This window comes from Podarcis gaigeae (genome assembly GCF_964106915.1).
Source record: "Podarcis gaigeae genome assembly, chromosome: 9".
Classification (NCBI taxonomy): Eukaryota; Metazoa; Chordata; class Lepidosauria; order Squamata; family Lacertidae; genus Podarcis; species Podarcis gaigeae.
In genome coordinates, this window is record NC_139685.1 from 59,213,871 (window position 1) to 59,237,526 (window position 23,656).

At 42.6% G+C, this 23,656-nt stretch overlaps 1 protein-coding gene across 5 annotated transcripts in view; it reads left to right on the plus strand.

The window, feature by feature from the left end:
- Positions 1-1,138: 1,138 nt before the first annotated feature.
- The window catches only part of EMCN (endomucin), a 51,259-nt gene continuing 28,741 nt past the window's right edge, over positions 1,139-23,656 (plus strand). Inside the window, exons 1-6 of one of the 5 annotated variants that reach the window (XM_083756914.1) lie at positions 1,139-1,306; positions 12,796-12,837; positions 13,518-13,547; positions 14,988-15,041; positions 18,099-18,194; positions 22,967-23,032. In XM_083756914.1, coding sequence (XP_083613040.1) covers positions 1,213-1,306; positions 12,796-12,837; positions 13,518-13,547; positions 14,988-15,041; positions 18,099-18,194; positions 22,967-23,032 — 382 coding nt within the window. In that variant the 5' untranslated portion in view covers positions 1,139-1,212. The remainder of the gene's footprint in view (positions 1,307-12,795; positions 12,838-13,517; positions 13,548-14,987; positions 15,042-18,098; positions 18,195-22,966; positions 23,033-23,656) is intronic. The other 4 variants (XM_083756915.1, XM_083756916.1, XM_083756917.1 and 1 more) reach the window with 4 other exon arrangements.

The following is a 23,656-nucleotide window of genomic DNA, read 5'->3' on the forward strand; positions in this document are numbered from 1 at the left end:
GGTTACATACGCTTCTGGTTACACACTCCGCTAACCCAGAAATAGTGCTTCAGGTTAAGAACTTTGCTTCAGGATGAGAACAGAAATTGTGCTCCAGCTGCACGGCAGCAGCAGGAGGCCCCATTAGCTAAAGTGGTGCTTCAGGTTAAGAACGGACCTCCAGAACAAATTAAGTACTTAACCCAAGGTACCACTGTGTCTGGTTCTGAAACTACTTTTGCTCCCCTCTTCTCTAACCTCTTGGTTCAATCCTCAGGGCAGGGGCTAAGGAAAGGAAGACGAAAAATTTGTCTGAAGGCAGGAAAGCAAAACGATGACTTGTCTTTCATCACTTTATTTCCAGAAGTGCTCAGCTTATTTCTTCCTCTTGGTTGCTTTAATAAGCTGTTCCCCCAAAATGATAAAAAATAATATGAGGAGTGAAGAAAAATCAATTTGAAATTGCATGTTACCTGAATGAGGACATACTGAAGGTGTGTTAGAGCATAGGTAAACAGAGATATAGCTATAACCGTAGCTATAGCTATAGCTATAGATGAGATAGAGATAGCGATAGAGATAGCGATAGAGATAGAGATAGAGATAGAGATAGAGATAGAGATAGAGATAGAGATAGAGATAGAGATAGAGATAGAGACAGATAGAGAGAGAGAGAGATAGAGAGAGAGATAGAGAGAGAGATAGAGAGAGATAGAGATGATAGAGATAGAGATAGAGATAGAGATAGAGATAGAGATAGAGATAGAGATGATAGAGAGAGAGAGAGAGAGAGAGAGAGAGAGATGATAGAGATAGAGATAGATAATAGATAGATAGATAGATAGATGATAGATAGATAGATAGATAGATAGATAGATAGATAGATAGATAGAGATAGATAGATAGATAGATGATAGATAGATAGAGATAGAGACACTGTAGATATATAAAAACTGTGAATCTGGTCCTCTTCTCAAGCAAGATCTGCTCCCTTTGGAACCTTTCCTGACCTCTGAGGCTGAAGAAGAACAAACTAAAGTAGTAACAAAAACACGATTGCCTGCCAAGGAAAAGGAGTTCCTGCTAAAGGGCTGAAACAATAAATCTGAATTCCCAGAGGGAGTCTGTCGTATTTCCTCCTGTTCTTTATCAAGCTCCCCAAAATAAGCAGGACTGGGCAGTGGCCATTCATATGGGGAAAGAGTTTGGTGCTTTACTGCCTTTGGAAAAGGAATGCCCGCAGCACAGAGAACAAGCATTATGGAGCTGTTGGGCAGAGTCCTCCTCTCTGTGGCTTTGTTGACCCTCTGCTGTGTCCACGGTAATGGTACATTCCTCTTTGCTACTCTTTTCTGGCTTGCTTGCTCCCTCAGAGCAGCTGGGGACAAGTAGAGGTTCCTGGCTAGGAAAAGGTTTGCCTGCTATACTGCTTTTTCTTGGGCTATACTAGAGAGTGCTTCATTGCCACACATGCATGGACTGGCTGATTGCATGACTAGAGAAGGAAGGTAGAGGGTTGTTTCTTATGGATCTCAGTGTATTCAGAGAATAATATCTCTTGCTAGTCAGCTCTTCTGGAGCTCTAGTATTTGAGAGTGGGCAGATTTATTTACCTATTGCATAGGGCCCTTAGGCATGGTCACTTAGCCTAATTCACCACGACTGGTAGCTCCTTGAACACATCAGACCTCCTGGAGATTAACTCCATCAAACCTTTTATTACAAGCAAAGAATAAGGCTGCATTTCTAAGCACACTTACTAGGAACTAAGCGTCTTTGAAGGTAGTAGAAATTGCTTCTGAATACACATGCAGATATTTGTACTGTTAAGAGTGGTAAGTATTGTTCAAAGCAGATTGAAACAGGTAGAGGAGTAAAACTGAGAGGGGAGTGTTGCATTATTGAGGTCATTTTCTAATTTTGTTCTTTTTTAATTTTAAATTTTGAAGGAAAAGGGACATGGAGAATAAGAAAAAAATACACAGATTAACACAGATATCATTGGGACTATGCAGATCTAGGATTCTTTCTTATTTTAACTTTGGATTCTAATCATTGTATATCATTCAAACAGTTTTTGCAGGCTGTAGTACAGAATTGTTGTGTTTTTTACAGTCTACAGTATTCAGTTTTAAAGCAAAACAAAGGCTGATAACCAGAGAACTGGAACTGTTATTTGAAAAGACAGTAATTCCATTTGATGCTAGGAAATGTTGTTTTTGCAGAAGGTGCTGTTTTGTGCAGTTGTCTCCTTTAAAAAGATGCAAAGTCTATACCCTTTCACAGATATATTATAAATAGACCAGTTGATTGAATGGTTACTAACCATGTAGCCGAATGCCTGCTGCTAAGTAATCACAAGTATTGGATCAAAGTCTTTTCCTCGGCTTACTCATTAGAATGGAAATAAACAGAAGCTTAGTGTGGCATAACCCATGTTGTTGGGCAGGCTCGCTGCTGTTCAAAATGTTGACAAGGAGATTGGCACCAATGGTATCATCACTGAAAGATCTGCTTTCAAACCCATGTCATGTCAGCATACACTCTGAAAATCCTCATTGGAGCACCATTGGTGTCCTTCAGCATTTAGAAGAAGGAGCCCTGATGCCTTGGTTAAACTTTGAAGGGGTTGTATGACTTCTGCAATTCAAGATGGAAAGGGGTCAATAGTAGCAGAAAGAGCTCGGTGTCCTGGTTATGAGAAAGCAGGGGTAGGGAAATTGGTCAATTTCAATTCTTCCAGTCTTCAGCTTTCCACATTTCCTCATCAGTTTGCAAACTCTTTTTTAAAAACAGCAAAAGTCAAAGCATCGCAAGAGGTGTTGAAATTTTGGGAGGTTGGATAGTTACAGTGGAATGGTCTTGAGGGTGGGGTGCACATTCTTATTTTTATTTATCATTATTACTTTGTTTTAAAAAATCAAAATCATTTTAGTGCAAATTTATGCTAATATACATGTGTTTGTATGCAAGTTTGCCTAATATACCATTTTTGCTGAGCAATTCCCCCCATTATATGCACTTTTGTACATGTTACTTGGCTGCAGAACTGCATTGCAAAATTCAGAGAAACGAGCTTTTGAAAGATGACTTGCGTTGGGTCATGTATTGTTTCAGCAAGTGCGAGTTGAAAAATAGGTTTACCTTTAAATACAAATGAAATCTAATTCCCCCACCACCACCCCACTGCAACCCAGAAAGTGCCCCCTGCTTCATTTTCTAAGTATCTGTCTTCCTTCCAAATCAATGGCTGCACCTTTCCCCTCCTCCCCAAACTGGTGAGTAATTACTACAGATTGGGGAGGTATATTTCAGCCTGGGCAGGCCTTCTCCATTAGAGCTTCTTCCTAACTGAGTTCAGAGTGACAACTTTGGATAGTGACTTAACCCAAACTGCCTAATGCTGAGTTTCATGACACCCCACATCCAAAACGAACAGCCTACGCCAAGGATGGAGAACTTGGAACTCTTCAGTTGTTGATGGACTACAACATCCACCATCCCTGACCTTTAACCATGCTGACTGGGTCTGATGGGAGTTGTTGTTCAACAGCATCAGTAGGGCAACCAGTTGCCCACCCCTGTACTATTATTTGAATGGAGGGGCTTGCATTTTCAAGCCCCTTCCCCTCTGCAAATACGTAAAGGTAAAGGGACCCCTGACCATTAGGTCCAGTCATGACCGACTCTGGGGTTGCAGTGCTCATCTCGCTTTATTTGCCGAGGGAGCCGGCGTACAGCTTCCGGGTCATGTGGCCTGCATGACTAAGCCGCTTCTGGTGAGCCAGAGCAGCGCACGGAAACACCGTTTACCTTCCCGCCGGAGCGGTACCTATTTATCTACTTGCACTTTGATGTGCTTTTGAACTGCTAGGTGGGCAGGAGCTGGGACCGAACAACGGGAGCTCACCCCGTCGCAGGGATTCGAACCACCAACCTTCTGATCAGCAAGCCCTAGGCTCTGTGGTTTAACCCACAGCGCCACCCGCGTCCCTTGCAAATACATACCCCATCCCTAATTGTACATAAAGATATTTAAATTGTGTGGACAATGCCCCTAGCAATTAGTAACCATTGTCCTCAGTTCTTCTCTTCCTTGTTGGCATAAATTAGAGAAATATTAAAACTACTTTAGGAATAATCCAGTTATTAAGACATGCTGCTAATAAGCAAAACCATTCACACAATTACCCTAATCCTATTTGTGTTGACCTAGTAGCATCTTCCATATTTTTCATTAATTAGAGATTAAAATGACCTGACCTACTTAGGGATATTATCCAGCTCTTTGAAAGGCAGTATATATATAAAAATACACACATACACACATATTCCTTCTTTGAATATATTTTCCACAGCTTTTAATTTATATGTCTTGAATGCCAAGGGGTTTAGCTACTCTCTCTCTCTTTTCATTGCAGGCTGATGTAATGGGACTCACCACATGGTTATTTTGGGTGATATTCCATTTAAACAAATGCTATGACTGTTTAACAAAAATAAAAACCCACCCTATTGCCCTGTGTAATGGTCATCCCATTTCCCTTTAACTAGTTTCCATCCTTCTTTGGTTTTTGGCATTCTGATTCTTTGTGGGGGGTTTTTGAAATTGTCATCCTTAGCTGGGCTTCTCAACCCAGTCATATTGAGAAAGGGCACACCCTGCTAAGAATGGGTGACCCAACTGCATCCCCACAAGTCATTGCTTTTGATAATCAGTAATAGCCATGTGTGGCGCTATGGGTTAAACCACAGAGTCTAGGACTTGCCGATCAGAAGGTTGGCGGTTCGAATCCCCGTGACGGGGTGAGCTCCCATTTCTCAGTCCCTGCTCCTGCCAACCTAGCAGTTCAAAAGCACATCAAAGTGCAAGTAGATAAATAGGTACCGCTCCGGCGGGAAGGTAAACGGTGTTTCCGTGCGGTGCTCTGGATTGCCAGAAGCAGCTTAGTCATGCTGGCCACATGACCAGGAAGCTGTATGCCAGCTCCCTCGGCCAATAAAGCGAGATGAGCGCCGCAACCCCAGAGTCAGTCACAAATGGACCTAATGGTCAGGGGTCCCTTTACCTTTTAATAGCCATGTGTAACTTTCTACTAGATGCTTTTTACAAGCATGGGCTTCCTTTACAAAGCTCTGCATGCAGCAGGCTGTTATCTCTGCCATTTTATTCAAAGTAGCCTCATAGAAAATGTAGGAAGCTGCCTGATACCAAGTCCACACCTTCCAACGCGACGCAGGGAAAAACCAGGATGCCATCTTCTGGGGCCGCATTCCCATGCAAGTCATGTGACCTGTGTGAGATCGTGGCCCTGGGAAAAGTAAAGTAATTTTCGGGGATGAGATTGCATCCTAAAAGAGCACAAGAGCACAGGGTCCAAAATGGCCATAATAATTTAAAATTCAGAATTAAAAACAGTTAAATTAGGTTACTGTCACAAGAATAGGCTGGGTCCTGAAAACACACGACTCCAGTGTACAAGAACAAGGCTAAATCCCAGGTTAGGGCATCTGGTGAGTTTGGTGCTGTTGTTTTTTCCCCTCAGCCTAAGTCTGCCTCTCCAGATATCACAAAAAAGAGCACTCCACAGCTTTTGAAATGGCTTTACCATAATCCTTTGGGCTGGCCAAAGTGTGCTCACCTGAACAAGTAGATCTTTTATATGGAAACTACAAGTGATTTTTTGCTGAGGGGACTAGTTGCACACAGAGAATGCTGTTCAGCGCGAGAGACCATGGTGGAAGTGCCCCTTCTGCTCCTTCAACAAGGCTGCTCATCCCTGCTGCCCAAGAATTTCAGGCAGCTTATCTTTCTGCAAGTTTAATTAAGAAGAGAGAGCCCTGACCATCCATCAAAATAAACTTCAGTATAAGTCGTAGGATTTCAATGGGGGTGGGGGAGAGAGAGTGATAATGTCAAGAGTTTGGATTCATTATGCAATGGAACCCTTTTTCTTTCAGGAGGGCAATGCGAAGCAATGTCAGAAGCTGCCTCATACTCTTTGTTCGCCCAGCTCAATACAGTCTGCTCTGGCATCAGCTCTCCAAGGTCTCAAGCACACATCTTCCCCTTCTTTGCTACTTGGTATTTTTCTGTGGAGGTATCAGAGACTGAACCTTGCACCTTTGGTTTGAAAAGCATATCCTCTGTCACCAACCTGTGGTCCTTCCTACCTCATTAACGTCCATCAGACGTTACTTTGTTTCTTCATTTAGCTATCTTCTACCAAAGGCTCCTCACATGTAATCATCATCTGGATGATTTGAAGTTCTAGGTGTGTATTTTCAGTGTCCTGTAACGTGCCATATTCCACATTTGTGTACATAGTTTGGGGGACGGGACCCAGACTAACCTGGGTCATGGCTCAGTGGCAACACATCTGGCTTGCATTCAGAAGGTCCCAGAAAAACTAGATAGACCAGTAGACAGACACTTGTAAGGCAGGTTCCTACGTTCCTTTGTTTACAAGGGAAGGACCATGGTAGAGCATCTGCCTTGCTGCCGTCTTCCCTGTTGGTCCCTGCAGGAGTGCTTAGGTTTCCCATTGCAGATTAGCAGCCAGAACCTTTGATGTAACCTGTAGCTATGTACTTCATAAAAGTGTACCAGCAGAGATGTTGCCTGACAGTAACATTCCCTTCCCCTGATCTAGGATATTTTGACATGTGATGCAGCTGTTCACACACACTCAGAGCACTTTTAAAAAATATATATTTATTTGGTTTTTCAAATTAAAATTTTACTGTCACATGTCCAACTTACAACATAAAAACAAGATTCCAAGGAATCTCCTTGACTTCCCTCCTCCCCTTTGTGGGTCCTATTGTTAATCATTTCCTTTATGATAATCCAAAATCGTTTACCTCTCCATTGTGTCCAAAACTCACCATTAAACAACAAGTGATATTCCAATCCTACTAACGATTTTAACTGTTTACAATGGTTTCTAAGATAAGTTATAATTTCCCCCCATTCCTTATTAAACATTTTGTCTTCCTGATTTCTGATTCTTCTGGTCATTTTGGCAGTGGCGTAGCGTGGGTTGTCAGCACCCGGGGCAAGGCAAGTAATTTGCGCCCCCTAACCCAGGGCAAGGCAAGTAATTTGCGCCCCCTAACCCCTAACCTGCCGCCAGTGTGCCAGCTTCTTCTTGCTGCTGCCTGGTCTGGTCTGGTGTGGTTCTCTCCCGCGCTCAGCGCTGCGCTGGGTGGCCGCTGCACTGTCCCTCCCCCAGATAGTCCCTCGCTCTCTCTCCGCACTGCACGCCTGGCACCCACCCCCTCCACAGTGGGCGGCGACCCAGCGGGTTGGATCGGATTCTCACAGCCAGCACTGCAGTGAGAGAGAGTAAGTGAGACAGGTAGGGGCAGAGAGCTGCGAGTGCGAGCGCCCCCCCAGATGTTGCGCCTGGTGCGGCCGGGCCCCCCTGCACCCCCCACGCTACGCCACTGCATTTTGGCCATTTCGGCATAATCCATCAACTTGATCTGCCATTCTTCTCTGGTGGGGGCTTTATCTTCTTTCCATCTCTAAGCCAATAACATCCACACAGCCGTGGATGCATACATAAATAGGCTTATCTGCTCCCTTGGGATTTCAGCACCTAGAATTCCTAAAAGGAAGGCTTCGGTGGGGTATTAACGAAAAGGTTACTTTAAACTTTTTTTTTAACTCATTATATATCATTTCCCAAAATTCTTTTTTACTGCCTTACATTTCCACCACATATGATAAAAGGTGCCTTCTTTTTCCTTACATTTCCAGCATACATTTATTCCCGTTTTATACATTTCTGCTAATTTACTCGGAGTTAAATACCAGCGGTACATCATTGTCATAAAAAAAATCTTTCAACGTGTAACATGCTGTGAATTTTAAATCCCAATTCCATAACTTCTCCCATGCTGTTAGTTGTATATTATATCCAAAGTCTCTTGCCCAGTATAGTACATACGTTGTTCAAAGACTCATTTTAATGGTAGTCACAGGATGAGCCCAGACAGGGGTGCCATCTGGAGAGCCGAGAGGCTGAGGACCCTCCCAAAAAATTCAAGGAGAGGGCTGAGCCCCCTCAATATTCCACAATGACTGTGCACATGCTGGGCATGCACAACATGCAATGTGCTCACATCACTCACACACACTGCATGCCATGGCATGCTCGCGTCACTCACGCAAGCCATGCAGCATGTGGGCAACACATCAGCACGTCACATGGCATATACGTGAGTGACATCAGCATGTCACATGGGCCCAGCTCCCTCAATCATGGGGGCAAGCCAGCACGCTTGAGCCCAGAGATCACCTCTTTGTCCAAGCAGCCACTAAACTTTAGACTCGAGTTTTCACTTTCTGGAGAAAACTGAGCATAAATAAGTCTGTAAACAGGAGTGGGCAGCCATCTCGGGGGGGGGGGGGCAGGATGCAGTTGGAACCACAGTAATAACTCCTGACATGCTACCTCAGTTCACACTAACTGTTCCTCATATGGAGAAAGGTTGCCATATCCGTGAACATGTCTGCATGATGGTGTGGAAGAATTCAGAAGAGGAGCTGTTAGTAGCAATGATAGGGTTGCCTTTACCTAACTGACACATTGTGAAACCATTTGCCAGTCAAAACACAGCCATCCTTTGAAATTCTCACTTCTCCAAATTTTGTACAAAAATGCATGATATAGGGCAACGTGTGCACAGAAATGTATATATTAGTGAAAAACAACATGCAAAAATATGTTATATTTGCTTTGCTAAAATGTGTGCATGAGGCAAAAGTGCATTGAAAACATGTATATTAGGAGACGTTTGCACTAAAATGCGGTTGGAATTTCATGAGGATCTTTGGGGGGGGTAGGGAAATGCCACAAACTGATGTAGAAATGTGCAGAACCTAGCTAAAGAGTGGGTTGGTGGGAGAAACGAAGAAGAACCAAAATGGACAGATTTGCACATGTAAGAGAAGTCAGCGGATGGGGTGGGGGAACAGCTCTTCTGTTGTGTAGCAAACGATGGGCGGTGTTCTTTTTGCATTATTCGGTCATATCTCGGTGTGTTGCTAGCTTGACCTTGCAGCTGCGGCTGTAATGCTCATATTTTTAGCATATCCTGTTATCTTCCACACACTCCCTGCAGCCACACCCTCACCACACTTCTCCCCCTGACACATTCCTGGAAGTGACTGCATTGGGATCAGGGAACAGAGACGGACTCCCACATGAAGCTTTCCGTGGGAATGTTGCTAGTCACTTCCACCAGGGATGGCAAATCCCTGCTGAATCCAGCCCAAGAGAGCCTTTCCTCTCAATGCTTGAAAAGATGAAGCTGTTGCAGCTAAAGGGATATCAGAAAAGCACAGGCTGGGGGAGGAATAAGCAGGTGACTGCTAAATAGAGGAGGCCATGAGAGGACGGACAATCTTTCTATCACTGTAACAAATAAGGGGAACAAATGAGGGGAAGGGCCATAGCTCAGTGGAGAGCGCATCTGCCTTGCAAGTGGAAGGTCCAAAGTTCAATCCCTGGTACCCCTATCTAAAACCCTGAACAGCTGCATCCAGTCAGTGTAGACAATACTGAGCTAAAGGACCAATGGTCTGACTCAGAATAAGACAGCTTCTTATATTCCTATGACAGCCTTCCCCAACATGAGCCTTCTAGATACATACATACATACATACATACATACATACATACAGTCCAGCAACATCTGGGGGAACCACCCTTGAATTAAAGCAGGCATGAGGAGCCCTGGTCATCCCTGGTCATTGGCCATGCTTGCTGGGGCTGATGGGAGTTGCAGCTCAGCAACATCTGGAAGACCACAGGTTCCTCTCACCTGGATTAAAGGATTAGTCCCATCCCTAAGCAAAATAGCTGACTTGTTGGTAACCGCTCTGTGAATGCTCCTAGACAAACATTCATTATTGACTCTGCCGCTCATGTGTACAATTGTTGCTGGAGGTTTTTTGCAGCATCCACACAATACTGCTGACATCAAAATGCCAACTCTATTCCGCCCCAGACCATTCCAGATCTACCCTTTCCAGGGAAACCCCCCCCTCTCTCTCTCTCTCTCTGTGTGTGTGTGTGTGTTGCCAACCACCCATTTACAATATGAAGCCCCCCCCTTGGAAGCCCCCTTCCCTCATTCTTGTTCTTTGTCATCAGCTTGCTCCTCATCATCCTTGTTCTTCATCATGGACAGAGAGCTTTATTTGGAGCTCTTGAGTGGACCAGAGGATTAAAGTTCTCCCTCTGGTCCACTCTGAGGCACCTAGTCCAACTGGCACCACTGGGAGACTAAATGGCTATCTTTCACTTTCTTACTACTGTTATTATTTTTAAAATCTGCATACCGTCCTTCATCTGCAGATCTCATTGCACACGATGTGTCCTGGCTGAAGTGGGGACCACGTTTTTGAAAGACCCACCCATTTCTTCACTATCTATAGGAAAGGGCTACTGACATAAATAGTAAGCCTGATAAGATAGGGAAACAGGGCAGAAAGCTTCAGGTAGAGATATCAGAGAATTATGCAAAAGAAAAAGACATTGCTTTAGTCTGTGTGTTCACATCTGCAGTTTACATTTATAGTTAGAAATGGAAATCAGTCAAGTGGCTATGATTGATATTCATTGATATAATTGTTTTAAGTTCATACATAATTAACTATGGGTTTTTCTGCATTGATGTTCCCTTTACATTGAAATTAATGTAAGTTATAGAAGTTATATAAATACTTAATTTATGTAATTTACATTACATAGTGGACAGTGAGATGAATAATGCAATATTGGAAGAAACTGAACTGCAGCATACCAGAAACAGCACCGATTGTGATGAATACAGGTTGGAACAGAAATTGCTGCCTTCTTCCATCTCTAGCTCTAGGCTGCAATCCTGTCTACATTTACAAGGGAGCAACCCCCATCTTACTGAGTGTGACTTTATCCAGAGTAAACATACACAGGATTGCCCTACACATCATTTAAGAGTAAATAAGCTATTAAAATGTGAACTTAAAAATTGCCCCCCAACAAATCAGGGGCCTTAACAATAAACAAAGTCTCTGAAATGACACGCTCTTGAAGGGAGAGGTTCACAACTAAAGTTGCTTAAAAACCTATAAACTTCAGCTTCTTCTATAGATGCAAACCAGCCTTTTCATCCATTCATGAAGTAATAAGATGGTTCGAATGTCACATAATTTTCTTTGCCTATGTGATTTCCCCAAACATTTCCTCCTGCGCTGCTATATATTTTCTGCAATAAGGATTGCAATTTACATTGCACATTTGCACTGAAAAATTCAGACCTGTCATCACTGGCAATGGCTTTTTTCTGTGTCTGGGTTTGCTACTATAATTTGCTTTTCACACTGTAATAACTGCCGTATAATTAAGCTTTTCATAGTGGATTGACCCCTTGCACAGCAAAGTCAATGTGTTGAGAACAGGGGCACTTAAGTCTATTTACTGGAAAGAAATTATACGAAGCCCAGCTCTCCATATATTTAGCCTAGCTTCTTTTGGCTATGCAGCCATGCTATCGACTTCTGCTTATAGGTGCAAGTCCAGGAAAAAGCTTCCACTTAAAGGCACCAGCCAATTCCTGTTCCTGCTTTGGAGAAGAAAAAGAGAGAGAGTACATTTTTCATAAACAGGAAGCAAACTGTTCTTTCTGCAAACTGGTCTTTTCCTAAAATTGCAAACCTGGTATCTCCTACTGTAGCTGTGAAATCATCATAATTTCAGTAAGGAATATCAGCAAAACACAACTGCCCACATTTTAACGAAAGGAGGATGTAAAAGAACAAAGTTGTAAAAAATTTCCCCCAAAATGAATGTGATAGGAATTTTATGGTCTTAGATATATGGTAATGTTCATAAGTGTACCAACCAAGCACGTACATAGATCAGCACAGGAAGACCAACCTGGAACCATTTTGATTCCTAAACTGAGGCAATGTTTCTCTGCAAGGTCAAGGTGGGAAACCTCCCCATTGTCATTTCCTTCACAAATCCTGTCTTAAGGGTATGACCTGGCCCAGGAACTAAGTATTTATCACTACAAAAGACTGGCCAGGCTACCCAGGAAATCCAATCAAGTAACCTGCCAGACAGGAGATAAACAAGGACAGGAGAAAAACAACATTCAAATTTCTGTTTAGACCGCCTTTTCTGTGATGTAGGTATGATATATCTGAGGGATGGTCTTAGGTTACACCCTTTCTGTGATGTATGTATGACGTTTCTGGGGGTGGTCTTGATCTACTGGGTGGCAATTTCAAAAGTCTTTATAAGGCTTTGCACGCCATTTTTCTGGGTCCTCCTCCTCTCCTGCGGGTGAGGGGAGCACCCTGTTGCAACAGATCAATAAAGATCAAGCTTACTAGCTGCTTTGCTTCTCAATATTCTCTGGTTGGCCTCTGTTATTTTCTTCTACCAATAGGGAACCTATGTAAGGACTCTATATGGGCTCTTGGATACCCCAAAAGGGAAAAGGGGCAATTTTTGTTTACAACATGAACAAGCTGCCCTGAACACATTCTAGTACTGGTAGATAATAGGGAAATACACCCAAATGGTGATTGGAATGGTAGCGCCTTATACCATTAAATAAGTGATGAGCTATAACAGAAAAGGTTAATCAATAAACCATCAAAGGAAAGCATTACCAACTGTTCAAACAGCTGCTCAGCAGAATGACTTCTGCTTTCATGGCATTGCCTCTGAGTGCTAATTCTTCATTTGACAAAGATTGTTGAGAACAATGATTAACACTCATACTTATGTGTGTGTTTTTTTTAATATTCAGGAGACATGAATACAACAGCCAGCAAGGCCCAAACAACTCCTGGTAAGCAACAACCCTTTATTGTCTTATTTTTAACCATCTCTTGAGAACAGGCCCATACATTAGAGTTGCTTTGTTCCAGAAAAAGAAACTTCTTCCTTGTTGCTGTTTATCAGCAAAGCACATCATGGGTCCCTGCTGATTCTGGGCTTAACTATGATGGTGCATGAGAGCCAGTGCAGTCAGCTTAGTGGTTACAGTGTCAGGCTAAGATCAGAAAGATCTGGTTTAAATCGCTTCTCGTGCCCAGGGTGAGTATTCACTATCTCTTCCCAACCTACTTCACAGAGTTGCTGTGGGGATAAAAGAGTGAGGAGAGAACCATATATACATCACCTTAAGCAGGGTATAATGTAAACAGCAGGAGTAATAGTAATAGTAAATATGTAATGCCTTGCCTCCTCTGTTATTCCCAAGGATTGTCAGAATTCCAGGGGGTCACTAACTTTCAGAAACCCTTATTCTTGCAATCTGGGGTGCTCATATCATCATTGATCCTGTCTGTTAGTTTGTTTTATTTCTCCAGGTATTCCTTTTACGCTCCCACAACCTTCCTTTAGCATAGGTCCCCTGCCTTATGAAATCCCTTCTCAACAATTATTATTAAGATAGCTGTTTAGTGTAGCATTAATCTGAACTGCAAGATAAATCACCACAATGAATGCTTAATGTTATTTGTACAGGATCAGCCACAACTATCTCAGCAACTACAGGTAAGCTATATAATTGTATATAATCATCTGGAATTTTAAAGTCATTGCATATCATTTATACTAATTCATGTAAACAATCGTTTTTAGCTTACTTCAGTGTCCATTGAAGGGTCCACTCGATTGGGTTAAATGTCTTTGCATTTGGTTTCCATTGCATTCATTTGCAAGGACTTTGCTTCAAGGTTTCCATTTCAAATCGAAATGGATATATATATATATATATATATATATATGTATATATATATATATATGGAGAAGTTGGAGATTAGTGTTATAGTACGTTAAAAGGGAGGCTCCTTACTGTGGAGGTGAGAGGAATCCAATGGAAGAGGAGATATAATATTCAAAAGTGAAGCATGATAGGGCAATGGAGTCTGCTCCATTAGAGCAAATGGGCACTGCCCCACTAACCTTTATTCCACGAAGCCCACTTGTCTGCCTTCTGACTTGCAACCAGTCCTTATCTCCAGATAAGGTCCAGGCAGAAGGTACTATTTGTAGATCTCTGGGTTATTTGTAGCTAATCACCAATAACATCTGACTCCCAGTGGTTCAAAAATAGCACCAGCCTTTTCCCCCGAATTAGGCTTCTAATTTGTGGGGTGGCGGACTAGGATTTTTTTGTGAAAGAACTATGACCTCATTTCTAGTACTGAAGACAAAGTCTTGGGCCGAGAGATGCTTTGTTACATTTTGATACAGCTGGTATTTGGGTTTGTGGGTGGAAATCTGATCTTATAGGTTGGCAGTTCACCCAACCCTGCTTTAGATAATGATCAAGAATCCAGAAGTGAATTTTGAAGCACGCACTCACACCTACCATTCATATTTTCATAATAAAGCTGATACCAATTTGCAGTTAACTAGGATATCTTAGGGAACACTTTCTCTCAAATAGATCTGTCCTGTCACTAAGGTCTTCTTCCTGGGGCTACTTTCCCAAATTTTAAAAAACCAGGTTCTCTACTTAAATCATGATTTGTGTGTAGGAGTAACTTGTCCCTTAAGTATCATGGTATGAAGACCTTTACTTCTCATATAAAGTACAGCGAAATTGAAGGGTATTGTAACTTCAGAGGCCAATAAAAATTGTCAAATGCCTGGCAGAGCTCAGGAAGAGAATAGATTTTATTTTATTTTTTAAAAGGTATATTAAAGCAGTAAAGACACAGCAGTTTCATATACCAAAACTGCTCTCTTCATCTCCTAATACAAGCACAAAAGGGACAGGCAATGCTGCGAGATGGAACATTTGGCATGGTATATTTGAAATATGCTTTCAGGTAACTTTTATTTGAAATGCGGCATATATTGCCATGAGATATTATCATGTTCCAAAAGACCATTGGTCAACATATCTGAACCTTCTCCTTTCCCTCAAGCAGACTTGGTTGTTTTTAATAATAAAACTCATTTTGCTTTACCTTACCCTTCTCATAGCAAGCCAAGAAACCTCAACCTCTTCCACAACCACAAGCAAAGCTGAAACTGCAGGTAATTTCTTCAACATTTGAATTATTTTTTTGCATGTGATTTTCTTCTTCTAGCTTCTGCTCTTTGATAAATCCATATCAGATGCTTTCCGCATGGGGTGCTGCACATAAAACCATGTTTGTCTGTGAAAGTGAGTTACAGTGAAGTTTGAAGAACACATTGTATATCTTGGCCACATCTGCACCATACATTTAAAGCACTGCTATACCACTTTAACAGTTCCAAAGAATTATGGGAGCTGTAGCTCGTTAAGGGTGCTAAGACCCCTCCTGCCCTACCAGAGGTACCATTTCCAGTTGCCTGGGAAGCAGGATTGATTGTTAAACCACTCTGGAAACGGTACACCTATGAAGAGAATAGGGTTTCCTAATGACTCTCATCATCTTTAGCAAACAGCAGCTTCCGGGATCCTTTGGGGGAAATCATGACTGTTTAAAGTAGTATAATACTACTTCAAATGTAGGGTGTGGATGTGGACTTAAATTATGATTTTTTATTATTATTATTATTATTACTGCTGCTGTTGACCCACAACTCCCATCATTCCCATCCATGCTGGTTACAATGGTCAGGGTTGATGTGGGTTGTAGTTCAACAACATCTGTGGAGGGACCCAAGCTTAGACAGTTGTCAGGCTTTGGGGACTCGCCCACCCCCCTTTGGCCGTAGATAAGCAGGACAAAGCAAAAAGAGCCACTTAACATTTAAAGAGGCTTTAATGATCGCAGCAAAAAAAACAACACAGCCATTCTCAGAATGAAGGTGTTCCAATTAAGGTTTATACCCAATTCCCCCCTTGTCACTTCCGCTTCTTGCAACCTGATCTCACAACCACTGTGCTTTTTTTGCTCTCCTTGACCTTGGACTGATAGGCTGCACACTTTCCAGCGAAAGAGCCTGTTAGCTCGCTCTCTTCCTGTTCTTCTTCACTTTGCTGATCAACACTCCCCCCCCCCCCCGTTCTTCCCAACTTTTGTCGTCAGAACTATGCCCCTCTGCAAACCACTGTTCCAAATCTGTACTGTTCCATTACTCCTGGGCAACTTCAAGATCCTGGTCAGGAGCAGGGGGAGGGTGAGGTTCCCACAATTCCTCATCAGAGCTGTACTCCTCAGCTTGGTATCTGACAACAGTATTGTAGGCAGTACTGTGCATGAGAGGCCTGTGGTCTGACTTGGAATAAGCTCGCTTCCTGAACTAAGCAGATCCGGAGCCGTCTGGGAAACCTACCTGAGAAAACCCAATGCATTATGGTTGAAAGGTAGGATATAATTGAGATGATGTATTTATTTACTAGTGTAAAACATGTTCATCCTGACTTTCGATATCAGGGTGGTGCAGAGCATTAAACGAAAACAAACGAAACAACAGCAAACCAGCTAGAACTTGCACAGTTAAGGCGGAAATTCTATGCACACTTACCTGGGAATAAGTCCCGCTGAGTTTATGGGATTGCACTGTAAATCAGTAAAATCTATTAAAATGTTTCAGTTTAATGTCTAAATGATGGTGGGGTTGGTATTAGGTGAAGCCCTTTGGGGAGGCCATTCGGTAACTGGGCTACCACTGCTAATCAAACCCTCTTCTTTTTAGATGATCTTCATACCTCTGATGGGAATATTTGGCTCAACCCTATCATTTTCGTTGACTTTCCCAGTATCTTCTTCCGTTCTGAGTCTTAGACACTTAACACTGCTAGCATAAGAAGGGAATGGAGCTGCATACACACCCACCCACCCCAGTTTAAAGGGAAAGCATGCACTGGCATCCGGAACATTTTGGCAGTAAAAAAGCAAATCATGTTTGGAATGATTTCCTCAGAGTGCCATTTACTCTTCTTGAAGTGATTAATTCTGTGCCACTGTCTACGAGTGAGGCTGTGCTTTCCCTTTGAAGAGCTGCACTCTGATGAAGGTGAACACTTTTTTCATTTTCAAAAACGCTTTAGCGGCATTTGCTAATTCATTTTTTGCAACTCCTCTGCAACCTAAGTGGGTAATAATATCATCATTCCTGCTTTATAGAGAAGCCCAGAGCTATTGCCAGAGTCAGCGACAGAAAAGGAGGGCAAAAATGGAAGCTGTAGATGGAGGTAGCTTTCTCAATAGCTCTGACTTCAAAGCTGCTCTACTGTTTATGTGGGTATTTAAAACAACAATTAATTTTTTAATCATGGGGGTGGGGGAATGCTATGAATCAATGTACACCCATATAAAATGGGCACAATTTACTGCACTTCCATGTTTCCCCCCTCAAATTAAAATCCCCATATGCTTTCTAAAACATGTAAACAGTGATTTCATCATGTGGAGTTGAAATCATAGAGCACCTGACTGTGCAAAGCTTTAATAGAAATGGAGATTTAGGAAAGCAGCATTTTCCATTCCATTCTGTAATTGCCACATGCAGCACTGCTCCCATTCCGCAGCAGTTCCATCTTCTGCCCAAAACTATGCTATTCATGTCAACTTAAGAGAAGAAGTCCCTGAGAAGCATCCTGAAACAGAAATAAAGCACGTCATTGACAAGGAGTGGGTGAAGTTGGTCCACTGTGGCAAAATTACATAACTTATGTGAATTACACTGGGTGGCATTCAGCTAAGTTTTACGCAGGGAAGACCTATTGAAATGAATGAACATGACTGATGAAATAATGAACATGAATGTGTGGACACTGTCAATTTTCACTCCCAGTTTTATTTTCATGTGAATTTTCTGACATCCCTACAGGGCAACAAAAATTAGACCTGAATCTCTTGTTCTTTCTCTTTGGACAATATTTCTGTCTGTGACAAGGATATATATATATATAGTCTCAGGTATAGCCACAGGAAGTGAATAATCACACATCTGGATCAACAGGAGTGTCATTTACATATGCAGACAATGGCTTGGAGCTGCATCAGGAACACGGAAAGTAAACAGCATGGAATGCTGGGAGTTCTGTTGTCTTTTCATAAGCAATTTTAGCAATAAACCATTAGCGTGTCACAGATCGGCTATGTTTATTTGGCAGAGGAAGAGTAACAGAAAAAAAATGTGTGTTCATTGTTTCAGGTAACATGACAACTACTGCGAATTCTTCAGCAATAGCCCGACCAACCCAGGCCTCTGCACATGGGTCACTATCAACACCCAACAACACAGCAAGCAGTAGGTATTGTGTTTCTCTGGCTCACTGGTGAATTCATTGTAAGCCATACCTGAGGGTGAGAAAGGGCCACCATGGCTGTGAAGCAGGGCATTGGTTTGTGGCGAAGGTCTTGACTCACTGATGGAGGACATACATTGGACGCTAAAACCTCCCAGGTTCAATCCCCAGAATTTGCAAGAGACTCCTATGTGAAATCTTGGAAATCTGCTACCAATAGACCATAAAAGGTAAAGGTAAAGGGACCCCTGACCATTAGGTCCAGTCGTGGCTGGCTCTGAGGTTGCTGCACTCATCTCGCTTTATTGGCCAAGGGAGCTGGCGTACAGCTTCCGGGTCATGTGGTCAGCATGACTAAGCCACGTCTGGCAAAACCAGAGCAGCGCACGGAAACACCGTTTACCTTCCCACTGGAGCAGTACCTATTTATCTACTTGCACTTTTGACGTGCTTTCAAACTGCTAGGTTGGCAGGAGCAGGGACCAAGCAACAGCAGCTCACCCCATCACGGGGATTCGAACCGCTAACCTTCTGATCGGCAAGCCCTAGGTTCTGTGGTTTAACCCACAGCGCCACCCGCGCGCCACCAATAGACCATACTGAGCTAGATTAACCAATGATCTAACTTGGTACAAGGCAGTTTTCAATGTGTGACCCAGCTTCTTACCCCTGTGCTGGTGAACATGGGAGTGAAGAGTACTAGCGTAAGAATGTTGGCTAGTCTTCATGCAGCCACAGCTGAAATAAAGGCTATGTACATGCAGGGCCTGGAATCCGTAGATCCACACCAGCTTAAAGTCTGCCCACCCCTGCAGTAAACCAGCATATTAATTGATGATGCTATCATTCTACAATATTTCCAGAAGGGTAGCTATGGTAATCTGCTGCAGCAGGAACAACAAAGAGGTCTGTGGCACATTAGCAATAAATCTGTTAGATCCTTAACACACTGCAAGACTCTTTTTCATGGTAGGCAGAAAAATGATGACAGACAGACAGTGTTGTATCTGCTGGCAAACTGCTCTCTGCAATGTCTCCACTGAACACATCTTGAAGAATAAGGTCATAGACCTGCATATATAATTTTACAATCTATTGATGCTTCCCTAGTCTCTGTGTGTGTGTGTCCAAAATATGCCTTTCAAAATAAATAGAGGAGAAGGAGAAAACTCATACTGGACTGGATATTACTTTTGTAGGGCAGTTAGTGGTGTAATTCATATGAAGCAATGTTGTGGAACCCCTCTGTCCCCTAGATCTTGGAGAAAGGTAAAATGGCAAGGGATCCGATTTCAAATCTCCACTGTCTCTTCTGTTTTTCGTCCTCAGTCTTGGGGATCAAGTGATAATAAAACCCAATTTTCTTGCACATGGTGCATCAGGCTAGATGAAGACATTTTATTTGGCTTCTGAGCAGTTCTTTTGGGTCCACAGCTCAACTTTCAACACCTAAGCCTCTCTGAATATGAAAGGCCCCTAAGGAAGGGGAAAGTCTGACCCTTCGGTTCTTTGCAGAAGGTCATGCCAGTTGACTCTTGCATAACTCAAGCATAGCTACCATCAGCCTTCTGCATAAGGGTGTCTTATGGGGAAACTGTGGCTCTCCTGATTTTGTTGGACTCCAACTTCCATCAGCCCCAGTCAACATAGCCAAATGTTCAGGGCTGAAGGGAGCAAGGCCAGCCCACTCATGAGGTAAGGTGTGGTGACTGCCTCAGGCGGCAGCATCCACCAGTGCAGCAAATCCTGGTGTTGATTTTTCTTCCCCTCTTGTTCCTGATGTAAATATACCCAAACCCCCTTCTTCCCTGGTGGGGAGGGGGTGCCATTTTAGGGATTGCCTCAGGTGCCAAAATGTATTGGGCCTGCCTTTGATGGGAGATGTAGCCCAACCAAATCTGGAGGGCCACAGGTTCCCCATCCTGACTTTAGTATGTGAATGTGTCCATTATTATGGAATACTGTAGACATTTTTTAAAAATGTACCCATAAATAATTGCAAACAAAGGCATCTCAATTAACCATAGTCTTTGGATGCACATCTTTTATTTTATACTTACCTACAGCACTAAAATACTGAACTGTCTGTCTCTGCTGTTACTGCACCAAATGAAGATTTGCTGATGTAGAGCTGATGCTGTAGGCTATGAAGAAGCTTTAGCTTTTGTTTTGCTTTTGCCGTTCCACTTTATAGCAGAAGTCCTAATGGATAGAAACAAAACAAAACAAAAAGCCCACAAATGTGACTCCTTTTCTTTTAGGTCATGGAGAAGTTCCTCACTTGAGGGTATCCATAGAACACAACCACCTATAATTAACCTGTACTGAAAGCTAAAGCTTGTGGCATGTAGGGAAAAGCTAATAAGCAACGGCAGGCCTGTCTCTACAGCTTAGTTCATGGTAGTGCCCTGAATGAATACTGGAAGTTGACTACTTCCTTGCCCATAGTAGACCAACCTAGAACAATACCATTGATTATGGTTTTTACGATCAGCTTCAAAGCTGAGCTCCTCCACCCATTCCAAGTGACTTCCACAAGGGGTTTCGAGAAGAGGACAATGGCAGACGAGGCCTACCATGCCCATGAACTGCTTGTGAGCTTCTCACTAGCATCTGGTTGACCACTGGAGAAAAAGGATGCTAGATAGGAATTTGGTCTAATCCAGCAGACCTTTTCCTGGGTTCTTCACATTTATTTTGTGCTAACATTGTGGAAAATAGCTGTAGAAAAGACTTGGGAGTGCTGCAGCTTTTGGATTGGGAGAGGCATAGAAGCTGTTGCTCACAGAACTACACACCTTCCAGCAACCATAAAAAAAGACAGCTCTCGGGGAAAGCCATGTGTTTTACACGTACGGTGTATATGCAGCCTCAGTCAGCACTGTGCAAGTGTTGGGCAACTGCTGACTATTCACCCTTTCTGGCATCAGCAAACCACCCCCACCCCCCAGATCAGCCCGCAGCAGTCAGTGGTTTCTTCTTTTAAAAAGATAACTGTGTCACTACTAGTCGGGATGAACAGAACAGTCTATTTCTGGCCAGCGTGATATAGTGGTTAAGAGAGATAGACTTGTAAACTGGGGAACCGGGTTTGTGTCTCCGCTCCTCCACATGCAGCTGCTGGGTGACCTTGGGCTAGTCACACTTCTTTGAAGTCTCTCAGCCCCACTCACCTCACAGAGTGTTTGTTGTGGGGGAGGAAGGGAAAGGAGAATGTTAGCCGCTTTGAGACTCCTTCGGGTAGTGATAAAGCAGGATATCAAATCCAAACTTTTCTTCTTCTACTACTCTTCTTTAAGTCTCAGTTGGGTTCATTCGTAAGACCTACTTCATACCAATCTGTGACTCTTTTAAAATGTACCAAAGCCATTTTTTAGATATGTATCAATGCCTTTTATCTCAATATATACCTTTCCATATGCATTTTATCCTGAAACACTTTTAAAAAATGAATTTGATACTTTTCGTTGTCTGGAACAGCATTGTGACATTCGGAGGAGTGCAGAATCTGAAGAATAGTTGCATTCTTATCAGTGTATTAATCCAGATGAGGTGAATTAGGCCAGTATGCCCCATGATTGTAAGATGAAGGGCGGGATAAAAGTGTACCAACTAAATAATTAAACGGGCATCAAAGGAAATCCTCCTCCTTCCCTATCTGCCTGCCCCCAATAGCTTGAGCACTCCCTCGGGTAATAAAAGTTACTGATAGTCTGAAGAGGGATTGGCAGATTTTGCTGTGGGAAGATGTGCTTTGTAGCATATCTAAGTCTCTCCTCTGAAAATCAGAATTTCAAACCAAGGCATTCCTGGCCCTTTTTTCTTTTATATAACTTTATATTCTAGGTTTATATTCTAGGCTTTATATTTTCTAGGTTGGTCCTGCCAACCTAGCAGTTCGAAAGCATGTCAAAGTGCAAGTAGATAAATAGGTACTGCTCCGGCGGGAAGGTAAACGGCATTTCCATACGCTGCTCTGGTTTGCCAGAAGCGGCTTAGGTTTGCCAGAAGCAGCTTAGTCATGACCCGGAAGCTGTACGCCGGCTCCCTTGGCCAATAAAGCGAGATGAGCACCGCAACCCCAGAGTCGGCCACAACTGGACCTAATGGTCAGGGGTCCCTTTACCTTTACCTATGGAATGATGTTCTTCAGGTATTCAAACATTGTGGTGCTTAGAACAAAACACCCCAAAGATAATCCCACCCTTTGCACACCCAGCTGATCTCTGTATTCTGCAGAAGAGGGCATCATACAACCAGCATTTCATTGTGAGGTCCATTGTCAAGTGCCAGAATCAGGCCTTTATTGTGACGGCGCTACTCTTTGAAATTCACACCATCAGATAACCTCCATCCCTATTGTATGTCTGGGAACTTGTTGAATATCTTCCTCTTTTAACATGATTTTTTCAAATCATTCATTGTTTATTTAATTGATTTTCAAATTGTTGTTTAAATTGATTTTTTTCTAAATTGCTTTTATATATGTAATTGTTTCATGAATGTTTTTATTGTATTGTAAATCGTCTCAAGAAGACTCTTGGGAAGTGATTCATAAATGAAATAAATAACTAATAATAATAATAATAATAATAATAATAATAATAATAGGCACAGTTTTAAAGAAAAAGATGCAGGGACCTGAGGATGTTGAGACAACAGCTCTGCAGGATTACTCTGGTTTTCCCCACACTTGCATACTGATTATTCCTTTGACAAATATGTTTTGAGAACAGCAGTTAACACACTGTCATTTATCTTATCAAAATATCAGCAGGGACAGCTGAATCACCAGCACTGAGCTCTGTGACTTCATCTCACTTGGCTCTAACAACTTCTGGTAAGACATCCCCTTTATAATCTAATCCATAATCAACTGTTGACAACTGGCCCATTAAACAATTATATGACTGTATTATAGCAGCGGTTTTGCTTCTGTGTGGCAATGTTGAGTAAAGCTTCGGTTTCCTTGCAGTAGATGCAAGGCAGAGGTTTTTCATGCTTGATTTCCCCCTGTAGCTTCTGGTTGTTGGGTAAACTTGATGAAAGGCTTGCAGAGGATGGGTCCAAGGAAAAGCATCTCGCAGCATGCTCCAGGGAACAAACAGAATAACCTTTCAGGGGATGCTGTCCCTGCGGTCAGTTTTAGGGCATCCATGTGCCTTCCTTTCCAGAGATGCTTGAAAAGCTATCCAGTCCCAAGCCTGGTTTAAATTGCCCACCAGCAGTTATCATCAGGACAGGGGACTAAATAGGCACCCAGATCACTATCCTCCCTGCTGTGATGAGATGTATTGCATTAAAAAAAAACAAAGACTATTTCTAACTTTTCATCCATAAAATAAAGCAGCATATGCACAATTTATGAAAACCTGTGCCTCTTATGCGCAATGCATTTTCTGATTCCCACCCCACCCCCAATGCATAAGCATCCATACTGGTTGACAGACCTAAACTATATATA